General features: G+C 46.8%; 1 protein-coding gene across 3 annotated transcripts; it reads right to left on the bottom strand.

Annotated features, from left to right (window-relative positions):
* Window positions 1–2,810: 2,810 nt before the first annotated feature.
* On the bottom strand, window positions 2,811–13,930 carry FUS (FUS RNA binding protein). 3 transcript variants are annotated; one of them, XM_030925181.1, is made up of 15 exons: window positions 13,820–13,930; window positions 11,657–11,681; window positions 11,415–11,566; window positions 10,102–10,246; window positions 9,718–9,896; window positions 9,243–9,513; window positions 7,591–7,625; window positions 6,064–6,096; window positions 5,192–5,295; window positions 4,627–4,756; window positions 4,284–4,385; window positions 4,027–4,150; window positions 3,586–3,686; window positions 3,318–3,465; window positions 2,811–3,017 (listed from the first exon to the last, which is right to left on the bottom strand). In XM_030925181.1, the coding sequence occupies exons 1-15, from the start codon at window positions 13,830–13,832 to the stop codon at window positions 2,978–2,980; spliced, it is 1,602 nt and encodes a 533-aa protein (XP_030781041.1). In that variant the 5' UTR covers window positions 13,833–13,930; the 3' UTR covers window positions 2,811–2,977. The 3 variants fall into 3 exon arrangements, with proteins under 3 accessions (XP_030781041.1, XP_030781040.1, XP_030781042.1); XM_030925180.1 differs by having other exon boundaries at window positions 10,102–10,243; window positions 11,397–11,566; window positions 13,820–13,903; XM_030925182.1 differs by having other exon boundaries at window positions 10,102–10,243; window positions 13,820–13,903.
* Window positions 13,931–14,249: the final 319 nt, after the last annotated feature.

The following is a 14,249-nucleotide window of genomic DNA, read 5'->3' as shown; positions in this document are numbered from 1 at the left end:
CTAAAGAAAAAAAAAAAAAAAATGAGCCGGGCACCATGTGGGTGCCTGTAGTCCCAGCTACTCAGGAGGCTGAGCTTGCAGTGAGCCAAGATTACACCACTGCACTCCAGCCTGGGCAACAGAGCAAGACTCCATCTTGAAAAAAAAAAAAAAAAAGAGTATTCTGGCCAAGCACGGTGGGTCACACCTGTAATCCCAGCACTTTGGGAGGCTGAGGCAGGGAAGTCACTTAAGCCCAGTTCAAGACCAGCCTGGGCAACCCAGCGAAATCCTCCTAAAATTAAAAAAAAAAAAAAAAAAAAAAAAAAAAAAAAAAAAAAAAATACCCAGGTGTGGTAGCGAGGGAGCACCTGTAGTTCCAGCTACTTGGGAGGTTGAGGTGGGAGGTTGGCTTCAGAGGCACCAATGTTCTCTCTGCTGCTAGGTATCTCTATCCGTTCTCCTGGAAAATCCCCCCAAACTGGACCTACCCACTGAACAGTCACTTGGGACCCTATTTCCTTTTAATGCCAAGGCCAATCACATAAGCCATTTGAAAGGCACAGGAATTTGACACTAATGGTCCCAGTAATCAGGTCTTACAATAAGCTTCAACCTCCTCCACTCCTGGAAGAAGGGGATCAGGGGACCACAACCAAAGCTAGAATCCTGATAGGCAAAGCACCAACAGTGAACTACTCAGAAATATCCTATCGAGTCATTTCAACTAAACATTTAACGAAGAAACCAACAGCAGCAGGGACAGGGAGAGAACTGCCACATCCTTGTTCTCAGAGAACTTCTCTACATGTACCAAGTCAAAGCAATGCCTGGGAAGGCCCACTTGACAATCCTTCAACATGCCAGACTACTCTCAGCCTACTGTTGCCTAGAGAGCACCTCAATGCTGGCAGGGAAGGTAAACCTGCTATTCCTTTTAAAAGTCAGTTTCCTGGGAGGCCGAGGTGGGCGCATCACCTGAGGTGAGGAGTTCAAGACCAGCCTGACCAACATGGAGAAACCCTGTCTCTACTACAAATACAAATAAATTAGCTGGGCATAGTGGCGCATGCCTGTAATCCCAGCTACCGCTTGAACCCAGGAGGCAGAGGTTGTAGTGAGCCGAGAATGCGCCACTGCACTCCAGCCTGGGCAACGAGAGCAAAACTCCATCTCAAAAAATAAAGTCCTAGCTTCTGTGCCTCAAGTCACCAAGATTCAAGGTTGCAGCAACTCTTCTGTAAAGAACATACTTAGCAAACACACTCGAAAATTTGAGAGGACGGCCGGGTGCAGCGGCTCATGCCTGTAATCCCAGCACTTTGGGAGGCCAAGGTGGGTGGATCACCCGAGGTCAGGAATTAAGAGACCAGCCTGGCCAACATGGTGAAACCATATCTCCACTAAAAACACAAAAATTAGGTGGGCCTGTAGTCCCAGCTACTCGGAAAGGCTGAGGCAGGAGAATCGCTTGAACTCGGGAGGCGGAGGTTACAGTGAGCCAAGAGCACACTCTAGCCTGCATGACAGAGCAAGTCTCCAAAAATAAAAATTTGAGAGGAAAGCACTTCCCAATTAGGGTTCCCCAGCACATTTGTAAGCTATGCTTGTGATGGCAGCTGTCTTATAAACCAAGTTTGAAAACTCCGTTAACTAAAACCTTTCTGCTCTTGGGTTAATTTTACGCTCTGTATAATTAAAATAAAAAGCATGCTTTAAAGTAACTGCTTACCAGATATGTCCAAGTTTACAGCCACATGGTAAGAGGCTGAGGGGCACTGCTCTAAGGTTTTAACTCACTGGCTGCAACCCCTTCTCCGCTCTATCACTCATTCCCTCAGGAGGGCCTTCCACCCTCCAATCAAAAATGATCAAGCCTAAAATCTCAAAATGTCAGTGACTTCAAGCCCTCTGAGTACAGGCAAGATGTGAAAGTGACCCAGCCAGACCAGTCTCCTTACGGCAAGTATCTACCCAAAGCCCCATTCACCAGGGCAGCTAGGAAGGGAGTCACTCGCCTCCTTTAAATACAAGCAACTACCTCTACCTTCCTTTCCCAGAAAACCTTCCCCCTCTTCACCATCTCCATTTCCCAAGTCTCTTATTGTAGCAACCTCTCAAGACCTAAGTAAACCAGTCTGGGATAGGAATTTGGCCTCTTCAGGATCTCCTGCATGATGGTTTCAAATCAAAACGCCGTAAAACGGAAATGGAGTCAAGAAATCTTGAGTAGGACTCACTTCCAGCTTTCCCATTTTCTGGTTCTGAGAGCCATGTAATTCATGTACTTCCTTCTCAGCCATTAACTGTCTGGTTTCCCAGGGTTGACGATTAGATCCTGACTCCACAAACTCTGCAGCACTCAGCAGGCACTAAGTTACTCTCCCTGTGAAAGACCCAGAGTGGCTAAGCACTCTCCACCATGGTCAGATGTGAATACTGCCCCATTTAAATCTAATTTGTTTAAGCCTCACCATTAAATGTGCCAAAAGATTCAAGAGTTCTTAAAAAGTTCTTAAACTGCTGCAAATAAACTAAGACCAGTATGCTAATAAATGTGGTAAAGGAAAAATTCCCCATAGCTGGGCAAATTTGGGCCAACACTCATGACACCCCATGTTCTTCATTTCTGATTTATACATCCAACTTTGCCCATGACAGAAAAATTTCGTATCTGCTCTCAAGGGGTATCATTTGGCCTTCTCCCCTGGATCAAACACTGTATTCCAGTTCCTGCTGGACAGGGTAATCTGAACAGGAAAACTCCCCACCTTCCTGATTGGGACATCATCAATCTTCCAGGGAAGTGAAGAGGGGGAAGAGGAACAAAATTTAACTAAAATGGTCATTTTTAATGGGAACCAGAGGTATAGTTACAATTACATAGTCCGACACAAAAAAACCCTTGGGTGATCAGGAATTGGAAGGTTACAAAATAACGAGGGTAACACTGGGTACAGGACAAAAAGCTGTTCCAGAACCTGGGGAGCCAGGCTAATTAATACGGCCTCTCCCTGCGATCCTGTCTGTGCTCACCCCTGCAAAAAAAAAAAAAAAAAAAAAAAAAAAAATTAAGTATCCATTGTATTTGAGTTACCAGTCTCTCCAAGCCTAGATATCCTATCTGCCCCTCCCACCTAAACTAGCGAGTATCTTATCTCAAGTGGGTCTACAGATTCATTCCTCCTGAGTTAATTTTCCTTCCCTCTCCACTACTGGTTACAATATCAGGTCCTTCCATCTAGCCCTCAAAATGAAACCACTTTCTCGACAAAACCTTGTTATCCTATGGCCTCTGTTTACCTGCTCTACTTTTTTATTCTGATTTAAAGTCTCACCTGGAATCCATCTTGCCAGGGCCAAAGCCGCCTCTGTCCCCACCACCCCGGCCCCCTCGGAAGCCTCCACGGTCCCCTCCGCGGCCCCGGTAGCCGCCTCGATCATAGCCTCCTCTGCCACCACGACGATCATCCCCGTAGTTTCCCCCTAGGACAAAAGAAATAAGATCTATCATATTCTCATTCCTCTACTTTCCCCGAGCCTCCCTGCTGAAAAATTAAGGATTCTTTGGTCCCAGCTCCTTAGCACCAGGTCTGCCTTTCTTACCCATGTGAGAGCCACCTGGACCCCCTCCTGGGCCATCTGGTTTAGGGGCCTTACACTGGTTGCATTCATTCCTCCAAGAGAAGTTCATATTCTCACAGGTGCTAAGGAGAAGGAAGACAATTAGTCTAGAGGCATGGGGAATAGGCGAGACCTAGAAGTAGGAAGAAACTACCATGACTTTAGAGATACATTGAGGAAAAACTGAGGCTTCAGAAAGACAAAAAGGCTTGCTTCTCAAAGCCAGGAACAAAAATCATTACTGAACCCAATCCATTACCTTTCCCATTACATCAGCCTTACCTAGGCAAGCTTTTGGCTAAATCTGACCCCAACAGTGTGGCCTTGACATTTATTTCTTTGGAAAACACGCACACACCTCATTACCATAATATCAAACAGCATGCATGTGAGAGAACTAAAAAAAATTTAAGTTTCACTCACGGATTAGGACACTTCCAGTCACCAGCTCGCTGCTGTCCTCCACCGCCACCACCTCCACTGGGAAATCCTCCCCGGCCACCACCACCACTGCCACCACCTCCATAGCCTCCACGGCCCATGGGTCCTAGTGCAGATAAAACAAGTATGGGTCTGCTCCCCCTCCAAGTTTGGTAAACCTAACCCACTCCATGCAAGCCTTTACCATCTTCTGCACTCTCCCCTTCACCCCTCTGCACCAACAGCAGGTAGCTCCTCACCTCCTCGCCCTCGGCCTCCACGACCATTGCCACCACCCCGATTAAAGTCTGCCCGGCGAGTAGCAAATGAGACCTTGATAGGATTTCCAGAGAATTCTTTACCTAGAGAAATAAAAAAGTATCAAGAGACTTTAAATGCAAGATACATTAATTCAAAAACACAAGATAAGCGTGCCTTTCTCAAATGGTTTATAATCTACTGACACATAAGCAAAAATGAGACTACTTGATACCACAGCTAAAATGCTGGAAGACTCAAATGAACCCTCAAACCATGACTTTCTTCCTATGGCCTGCTGCCCTATATCCCCAGCCCCACCTCTGCCAGCCTTCTCATACATACCATCAAACCAGTCAATAGCTGCTTTAGCGGAAGGTGGGTCATCAAAAGAGACCGTTGCCTCTCCCTTCAGCTTGCCAGTCTCCCTGTCTGTGTACAAATTAATCATGGGCTGTCCCGTTTTCTTGTTTGTCTGAAGAAAGCAAAATGAGGTAACATCAATTTTAAAGGCTCCAATACTCCCTTTCCATCTTCTTCCTCTAGAACATGAGGTTTATCATTCCCAAACTTCAGCTCCCCTCTTCCCAGTTACTTCGTCCTACCTCACATGTAAACCTCCATTGAGGAAAACTGTCTTTCCCTCCAATATTGAAGGATAAAACTAAAAGTTACTATAAAGTACAAATCTCAGAGTTTAGGGCATTCTTATCAGTTATGCTTTTTGTGTTAAGACAGAACTTCTTTTAGAAAACAGTAACTAAGGTTCTTTCCTCAACAAATTAAGCTGGCAACAACCCTTAAGACTTGTTTTTACTGCTGGCAACCATTAAAGACTTGCTTTTACTAATGTGTGAAATCCAAAAGCCTGCAACACTGACAGAAAGCACCCACTCCGCTCCACAAGTACCTTAATAATACCAATCTGCTTGAAGTAATCAGCCACAGACTCAATTGTAACATTCTCACCCAGGCCTTGCACGAAGATGGTGTTGTTGTCTGAATTATCCTGTTCTGCTTGTTGAACAGAAGAAAATGCAAATGTGAAAAGGTAAAATAAATGACAGAGGAAAAAACCTAAAGCACCTAGTATCCATCAAGCAACTCGTATTATTTGGTTTATGAAGACAACTGAAAAATCCACATCCCTTTTGAGTCCCTATATGCCAGCCATGCTGACAAATTTCAGATTTACTTTGAAAATTATCCTTTGAAACATGTTAACACACAGTATACAGTATGGAAACCAGGGCTCAGAAGTGAAATGCCCAAGACCACACAAAAAAGCCCATCATTACTTATCAACTTTCAGTTGAAGGTCCCAAATTAAGTAAGAGACCCATTTTACATTCAAATCTAGTACACAAACATCAATACAATCTAAACAAGAGTTCAATGCTTTACTTCATGTGGTCTGGTCTTTCGTTAACTAGTTTTTATTTACCAGCTTGGATATGATCCACATTTTGAAAAAAACCACTGCTGTAAACCATCTGAGTGTGGTACAGACACATCAACATCACTAGGGACTTGATAGAAAGGTAGATTTTCAGGGTCATCTCAGACCTTCTAAATCGCTGGGGGTGGAACCCACAAGCCAGGTATTTCTGAGAAATACTTAATAATGAATACTTCTCACTGCTAGCTAAGGATACACCTAACTCCCTTCCTTCTCTATCCCCTTTTTTTCAGTTTCCTTTTTATAATAGTTTCAAAGAATATCCAGGCAAAGTCTTGATACCACTTTAGCCACTCTTTTCATGCCACCACCTGTGAACTCACCGGAGTCATGACGTGATCCTTGGTCCCGAGGGCCTTAAGTGACATGGAAGAAAAGAACAAAAAAAAAACAAAAACAAGGAAAAGAGGAGCCGTTAGTCAACAGGAAAAAACGGACAAAGAAAAAAATTAACACCAAATCCAAACTTGTAAAATATCATGTAAGTGCTCATAGCCTCACTCCAAACCCTTTCCTGGGTCGCCTGCCCGGAGAAAATTCTAGGCAGGCCCCTTAAGATCTGTAACTTGAGTCTCCACAGAGACAACTCCACACTTCAGAAAATGCTGCCTCCCCCAGCTCAAGCTGGGAAATGTCCTCAGCACAGATGGCAGGGGAAAGGGAGACCCATTAAAGTGAACAAACCAACTCAGCTTGGCCCGGTTCTCTCACCCGAGAGAAGAGAGATGGGCTCGCCACCAGCCATGAGATGTGCATCCATCCAGTTTCTCCCAACTTTACCACCAAAGACACTTAATCCCTTGTGGAACAATTTTTAATTTCATCTTTAGAAACCATCCTTAAAACCGTGTTGTTTCCCCAAAACCACATGAAAATAAAAACCATACATAATAGCTATTGTATTTTTTAAGCATGTCCCAGGGAACAGACCAGAAATCTTATTTCCGTAATGTAGCCTCTATTTTGTTTTTCCAAAGACCATCTTTGACCAATGTTTATCTGAATTCGCCATATATAAATATTGTACCCACACGCAATGACACCTAAGTCATGAACCCAAGCCTTTGGCTTTAAATGTTGAGACAAATCAAGAAACCTTTTGTTAGTTAACCAAACCAGAAAAGTTCCAGCTTACTGGGAGACTTCTCAAATTTGTCATTTTTCCATGAATTCAGTTTGTGCTGTTTAAGACCTTCCTGGTCCATGAATTCAGTTTGTGCTGTTTAAGACCTGGTTATTTCCCATGAGCCACACATGCTTCCAATCTTTCTTGAAGTAGTGCACATGTTCCTTCCCAGAGCTAGTTTCTATTCGCCCATCTGAGTTAAGTCCATATACATAGAATTGCATTCATTGACACCATTCCGTACTTTATAAAGGTATACCAACTTCACCATTCTTAGGGCAATATTACATCCCTCTTCCAGAATTAAAACATTTGGAGGTTGTCCCCCACTCTCACACACACACACAAGCCTTGGACACAATGATCAAAAGGATCCTAAAGTCAAGATGGCACCACGTGTTCCAGCACGCACTCTCCAGTTTCTCATGATGATGGTCACTAAGTGCCAGGTGTGGCAACAGCCCTGTCCAAGGCCTACTAAACCCCTCTTATTAACCTGGGGCAAACCCATTTGGTAAAAGACGACTATTGAGTCATACCCCTGCCTGCTCCGAGTTAGCAAACATCAGGCAACAGGTGGCATTCTACCCTACCCCTTTATGGAGGTAGTTCTGGACACCTCAAAACCTTTGACATTTAAATTAACACGCTAAGACATCTGCAAATGAACAATCAGACAAAGCATTGCTGGGAGTTGGGAATTTTGGAAACTCTGTTCACTTACCACCAAATTTATTGAAGCCACCACGGTCACTTCCGCTGGAGAAGACAAGTTAGAAGAAAGGACATGAAGCTTCCAACGGCTACAAAAGGGTGTTTTTTGATTTTGTTTAACATTTCCCAAACAGGGGTAGGTGTTTTTGGAAAAAGATACAAGTGGCTACTAAAATACATCCCTTCCTGACCACCCCTTGTCTGACCTTTGAGCATGTCACACACACGTGTGCAATTTCTCAGACACAGTTTATAAAGATTTTGCTTTAAAAGGTTACGTATCTATTTCCTCTGGAAAAAAAATGACCCATTTTCCTTGGTCGTTCTTCCGATGGAGCAGATGTTTTTTTTTCCTCTTGTCGCAAGTGGTTGACAACCAAGTAGTTGGTTTAAAAACCCTACCCCAATTTACCCAGAAGACATTTCACACCAGGCTGGGGTAGCCTTGAACACACTTTTGTGGTTTTTGCTTTGAAAGCAGCAAGCAGACCCAACCCCATTCCATAAAAAGTCAAAACCAAAGGCAACTTCCCCTTAAAGCAAGACAAACTTAGCTAAGCTCTGTCCTAACTACTGAGCTGTTTTTGATCTCCCCCAAGCCCCGGGGTCACCCCTTCTACACTGCGAGAAGAGCGGAGTATTTTGCAATGTCACCTTTCATACCTGTGGCACATAAAATGCAGAGCAAGTTAACAGTCACATAACAGTTGTTTTTCTTTTTAAAGTTTTGCATTAAACACACGCACACAACAGAGTTTTCCTCATTTTTGTACGTTTTTGAGATTGCCCCCACCCACCTCTGCATACTTACCATATCCAAAGTCAGTTTAAAAATCTACTTTTTCCAAAAACAGTTACACTGACATTCCTCCCCTTTTTCAAGAGAGACAGAGTAGGGTCCTTCAAATCGTATTTACCGACAGATTTGACAACTGTTTTAACATCAAATCTAAGGTTTTACTTCAAATCAACTTCAGCAGGAAGGAAAGAAGGTCCAGTTGGACAAGCTGATGAATTTTAAGTAACCAGGGTAAGGCAGACAGTGGAACAACTAGGTGGGAGACCACTGTCAAGCATATTTTTGCCCAAAAGGTCTGCACACTTCAGTCAGTTGGCCCCATAAACCAAGTCACACCCAAAATCAATGTCGGTCAAATTGGTGCAAATCAAACTTGTGGATTCAAATGACTACAGAAAACGGGAAGAGTAACCAATTCCTGGAAGCTGAAGTCAGGTTAACCATTACCAACTCCCTAGAGGACACATGGGAATACACATATCAAGTTTCCCTACTATTTCCCAGGAGTGGGATCATCGGTTTCCCTTGCAGAGATAAGAAGTCTTCACTTCCATGTTTCTTGCCTAGGATATCAATGACTCCAATCCATACGTGTTGGAAATCTATGTATGATTTTTTTTTTGGAAACAAGTATCAATACTCAAAATCTCTTTTCGGTGGTATGGATGGGAGTTCAGGCTCCCAAATTCTCACAAAAATAAAATGGGGATGTAAAAAGAAAATCACTGCCCCCAAATCAAAGCCCTCACAGATCCCTAGACAACAAGAATACTAAACCATGCATTAGGGACTGGCTTCAGGGAGATTCATGCAATCCTCCACACTCCCCACCAAAGATACTCCCTGGCTCATGAGACACCTACCCCATGCCACCTCTGCCTCCACGGCCACCTCCACGACCTCTGGGTTCATAGCCACCACTGCTGCGGTTGTAACCACCACCACCGCCGCCGCCACCACTGCTGCCGCCCCTGCCACGGCCTCCACGGTCCTGCTGTCCGTAGCCACCGCCGCCTCCACCACTTTGGTCTTGATTGCCATAACCACCACCACTGCCACAGCCGCCGCCGCCGCCACCACCACCACCGCCGCCGCCACCACCACTCATGGAGGATTGATCTTGGCCATAGTTACCTGTGAGAAAAGAAAGGACGGTTTAAAAAAAAAAAAAAAAACTTTGCAAAGTAGCACAAAAAGGTTTGATAAGTGCCAGGCAATGAAGTACGAAAGAAATTAAAAAGACAACTAGGAAATAAAACAGGAACCCTTTTAGGCTAAAACACGAGAATACAAATCCTTACAGAAAATGGGCTGCAGACAAAGCTAAGGACATCTCACCTCCACTTCCACTACCACTGCTGCTGCTGTTGTACTGGTTCTGCTGTCCATAGCCCTGAGGGGGATTATAGCTTTGCTGCTGTCCATAGCTTTGCTGCTGTCCACCATAGCTAGGCTGCTGGCCGTAGCCCCCACTTGGGGGCTGCCCATAGCTGCTGGTCTGAGAACTGCTACCGTAACTAAGGAAAACAAACAAAAAAACACAATCACAATCCCAGCATACCCCCCCAATTTCCTTGTAGTGGATTCCATTCTCTGTACTCAACACAGGGTCCCCTACCCCAATTACACCTCTAAACTGCTTCTACTGCTGCTGGTCCCTTTATCACTCCCCATCAATTCACCCCTCTTTTCAAGCCTTCCCCAACATCGACACCACCATACCTTCCCGAGGTGCTGCTGGGAGCTGGCTGCTGGCCATAACCAGGGTAGGAGGACTGCTGCCCGTAAGAAGATTGGGAGCTCTGGCTACCGCCATAGCCGCCAGTTGAGCCATATCCCTGGGGAGCTGACTGAGTTCCATAGCCTGCTACGAGAATAAGAAAAAAGAAGCTGCAAAAGCCACCAGGAAAGAGAAAATGTAAGGAATGTGTTAAAACATATACGACCTAATACTCACCTATACTCAAAAAGTCAGCCTTTCAGAAGCTGTTCATAATCTTGCAACTCATATAGTTACCCTCCTTTCAAAGCCAAAAGTTAATGCTCCAACTTCTATCATCTCTCTAAGACAGTTCCAATTTCACCCCGCCAACCCCAACACCAACCATCTCCAGCACCACCCTCTAATCCCAGGCCCAAGGATTCCTGTTAACAGCACTGTGATATGCAGCTGTGCATGCAGTATCTACAGGACAACCACCTTTCTTAGTTACACTTCAGGACCTTGGGGCAAATCCCACTTCCTTATGTATCACATGATTTCATACATTTGTTTCAAGCAAAACCATTTTCTCCATTTAAGAATTGGCCTAAAACTGGTTCTCCCTTTAGAAAATATGCTCTTTCATGCTGAGATGGGAAATAAGAGTCAAAAAAATTAAAAGCCAAAAAAACAAATGTAAACAGAATCACAAACCAATAAACATTTTTGTTTGTTTTTTGAAATGGAGCCGTAATACACTGCCCAGGCTAGAATGCAGTTGCTGTTCAGTCACCATCATAGCTCACTGCAGCCCCAAACTCAAGGGATCCTCCTGCCTCAGACTCCTCAGTAGCTGGGTGTGCCACAATGCCCTGTAAAGGACTCAGACCCCAAAGAGTTTGAAGAATTATACACTCGTTCAGGGAAAAGAATATGGAAGAGTTTCAACACTTCAGTCCTCAGGTTTAAGAAAAGCAACATTCAGGGCGTGATGGCTCACGCCTGTAATCTCAGCACTTTGGGAGACCGACGCAGGTGGATCACGAGATCAGGAGTTCTAGACCAGCCTGCCCAACATGGTGAAACCCCATCTCTACTAAAAATACAAAAATTAGTAGGGCGTGGTAGCAGGTGCCTGTAATTCCAGCTACTCAGGAGGCTGAGGCAGGAGAATTGTTTGAACCCAGGAGGCGGATATTGCAGTGAGCTGAGATAGCACCATTGCACTCCAGCCTGGGCAACAGGATGAGACTCCGTCTCCCAAAAAAAAAAAAAAAAAAAAAAGCAATATTCAGAAAGAGCAGGAAGAGGTGACCTGCTGAGAGAGACTCACTGTTCTGGCTCTGGCCGTAAGAAGAATAGCTGCTCTGGCCATAGCCTGAAGTGTCCGTGGACTGGCTGTAACCGCTGTAACTCTGCTGTCCGTAGGGCTGACTGCTCTGCTGGGAATAGCCCTGCCCGGGCTGGGTGGGGTAGGCCCCATAGCTAGATGAAAGGAAAACCAGTGTGATCAGAAAACACAGCTTGACCACCCTTCCCCTCTACAAACTCTGGAAGCCCAAAAATAGCACTCACCTTTGGGTTGCTTGTTGGGTATAATCTGCAAAAAAAAAAAAAAAAAAAAAAAATACAATCATATTATCTTCAGCCGCTGCTCTGAAAGAGTTGAATTAAAGCTAAATTCCTTAAGCACTGATGAATAAATAGGACCACACAGGCCAGGTGAGGCTGAGGTGGATGGATCACTTGGGGTCAGGAATTCGAGACCGGCCTGACCAACATGAAGCCCCCTCTCTAAAAAAATACAAAAAATTAGCCGGGTATGGTGGCGCACAACTGTAATCCCAGCTATTTGGGAGGCTGAAGCAGAAGAATCGCCTGAACCCGTGAGACGGAGGTTGCAGATCGCGCCATTGCACTCCAGCGTGGGCGACAGAGCGAGACTCTGTCTCAAAAAAAAAAAAAAAAAAGATAGCACCACGTTTCAACAAAGGGCATAAAATTGCCCCATGAGACACTGGTTGAGACGAGTAGCAAACTGGCCTATCAGCCAAGTGTTCTTACAAAGTGAAGAAAATGCAAGTTTCTATAGAGTCCCAGAAGTCTTAACCGTTGGAAAAACCAAGGTCTTGGTGGACAGCCACAACTTTCTGCAAGACCAATTCACGTCAGTGATTGCTCTAAAACATCGCGCATTCGCTTCATCCACTCTATGACAATGCCATTATTGCCAGGAGTCAAAACAGACTAACTCGCCCAAAGTCGCAGAGCTACCAAGTGGCACAGGTTTGAATTCGAGCAGTGTTCAGATTGTGGCCTCTGCTCTCTCAGCCCAGACCCACAGAACAAGAATGTCTCAAAAAAGGCCATTCTTCACTCTTTGACCAATTCCGGAGATGAAGTGGGCTTTTTAGTGCAAAGCCAGAGAATCAAAAGAGCCCTTGGACCCCAAATGACAAAGATCATCCAAGTGCTCGCCTTAAGAGGCGAAAGTCAACAGGTACTCGAGTCCCCAGCCGTGGGGCTCCAGATGGTTCTGTTTTCTCATCTACCCTGCCTTCCCCTGGGCGAACCAGAAGCAACGAAAGCCCTTTTGAAACGCCCCACTTTAGATACACGAACAAGATCAACTCATCCCCCCAGCGCAGGAAACGCGGCGCTTCCCCCGCAGGAAAAGGACCAGGAGAGGGTGTGGCCTGGATGGCTGTTATTCTCCGTCCCTACCTCAGAAAAAAGAAATTTAGACCAGGGGCGGTAGCTCACGCCTGTAATCCTGCCACTTTGGGAGGCCGAGGAGGGCGGATCACCCGAGGCCAGCATGTAGAGACGGGCCTGACCAACATGGTGAAACCCCGTCTCTACTAAAAAACACAAAAATTAGCCGGGCCGTGGTGGCAGGGACCTGTAATCCCAACTACTCAGGAAGCTGAGGCAGGATAATTACTTGAACCCAGGAGGCGGACATTGCAGTAAGCTGAGATCGCACCACTGCACTCCAGCCTGGGCGAGAGGGAGGCCCTGACTCAAAAAAAAAAAAGAAAGAAATTTAGGCGGGAAAAACCCTCGGGCCAGGTCCCCCAGTCCGTTGGCGGAACCACGACAACCGCCTCCAAACCGCTCCCGTTAAGCGGGAGCGCGGCCCCGATCCCGAGCCTCCGCCCCCGCCGCGTGGCAAACGAGGCGGGAACGGAGCGGTCCCGCCCCTTCGCGAAAGACCACAGAGGAACAAGGCTCACACCGCACGCGCGCCGCCGAGTCTTCCGCGAAGGGTCTCGCGACAAAAAGCTGAACCGACACGAGGCGGGGAAGGGGTACCCGCGCCGCGAAGGGGGAGGGGCCCGCAGAGCGCGTGCGCGCCGCGAGTGCCCGGATGCAGCACTGCGACAAAGCGGGCCTGAGCTCGGGGCCGGGAGTTGGGGGAGGCGAGGCCACGGAAACCGGCCATTTTCCACCCTCACCTGACGCTTCAAACCCCTAAGAAGCGTCCCTCCCAACGACCACCCCAAGCAAACGGACTGCTAAGAGAAGACTTACCGCCCCGCGCGCGAGGGCCAGAGGAGCGAAACAAAATGGCGACACCAGCCTCCTCCAGTTACCCCTCTCCGCGGTTTCCCGCCACAGGGGCGCGAAAGAATCCCACACGGGATCGCCACCCCGGTCCCACCGAAAATGAAAAGCCCAGCTGGGAGGCCTCGGCCCGGTGCGCCGCCGCCGCCGCCGCCTCGCGCCCTTACCTACCGTTTGAGGCCATGTCCGCGCACGCGCGCACAGCCAAGCAAGCAACAATATTCAACACCGCAGAGCACCGACGCCTGGAGGACTGAGCAGCCCCGCCTCCTGCGTCGAAGCTTAAGTACGTCCCGCCGCCTACGCACCGCGCAGGCGCGCACCAAACGCGGAAGAGCAGGGGGAGGCAGGAAAGCTCTCCGCCCCCTTCCTAGCGCAGGTAGGGGTTCCGGGCATGCAGAAGGGAAACGAGTTAACTAGAATAATGCGAATACTATACATAATGATACTTTTTGAGGAAGAACCCCTCTCTCATCGGCAGGACTAGCCCACGATCTAACTCCACCCCCATGAAGGCGCAGTGGTAAGGCCTGAGTGCCCGCTGGGGGCGGGGCGGGGCCGGGCCGGGCGGCTGGGGACAAAACTGGAGTCACAGCCGGGA

This window comes from Rhinopithecus roxellana, chromosome 20, assembly GCF_007565055.1.
Source record: "Rhinopithecus roxellana isolate Shanxi Qingling chromosome 20, ASM756505v1, whole genome shotgun sequence".
Taxonomy (NCBI): Eukaryota; Metazoa; Chordata; class Mammalia; order Primates; family Cercopithecidae; genus Rhinopithecus; species Rhinopithecus roxellana.
The sequence above is the reverse complement of the archived record's forward strand: the minus strand, read 5'-3'. Positions and strand labels throughout refer to the sequence as shown.

Bases quoted from the DNA above. Each gene is read 5' to 3' on its own strand.
- FUS (XM_030925180.1), bottom strand. The intron at 6,097-7,590 runs GTAAGTGAACAG...ATGTCACTTAAG, and splicing joins TGGCTTCAATAAATTTGGTG to GCCCTCGGGACCAAGGATCA. The intron at 3,018-3,317 runs GTGAGACTTTAA...TTTTTTTTGCAG, and splicing joins CCTGGCAAGATGGATTCCAG to GGGTGAGCACAGACAGGATC.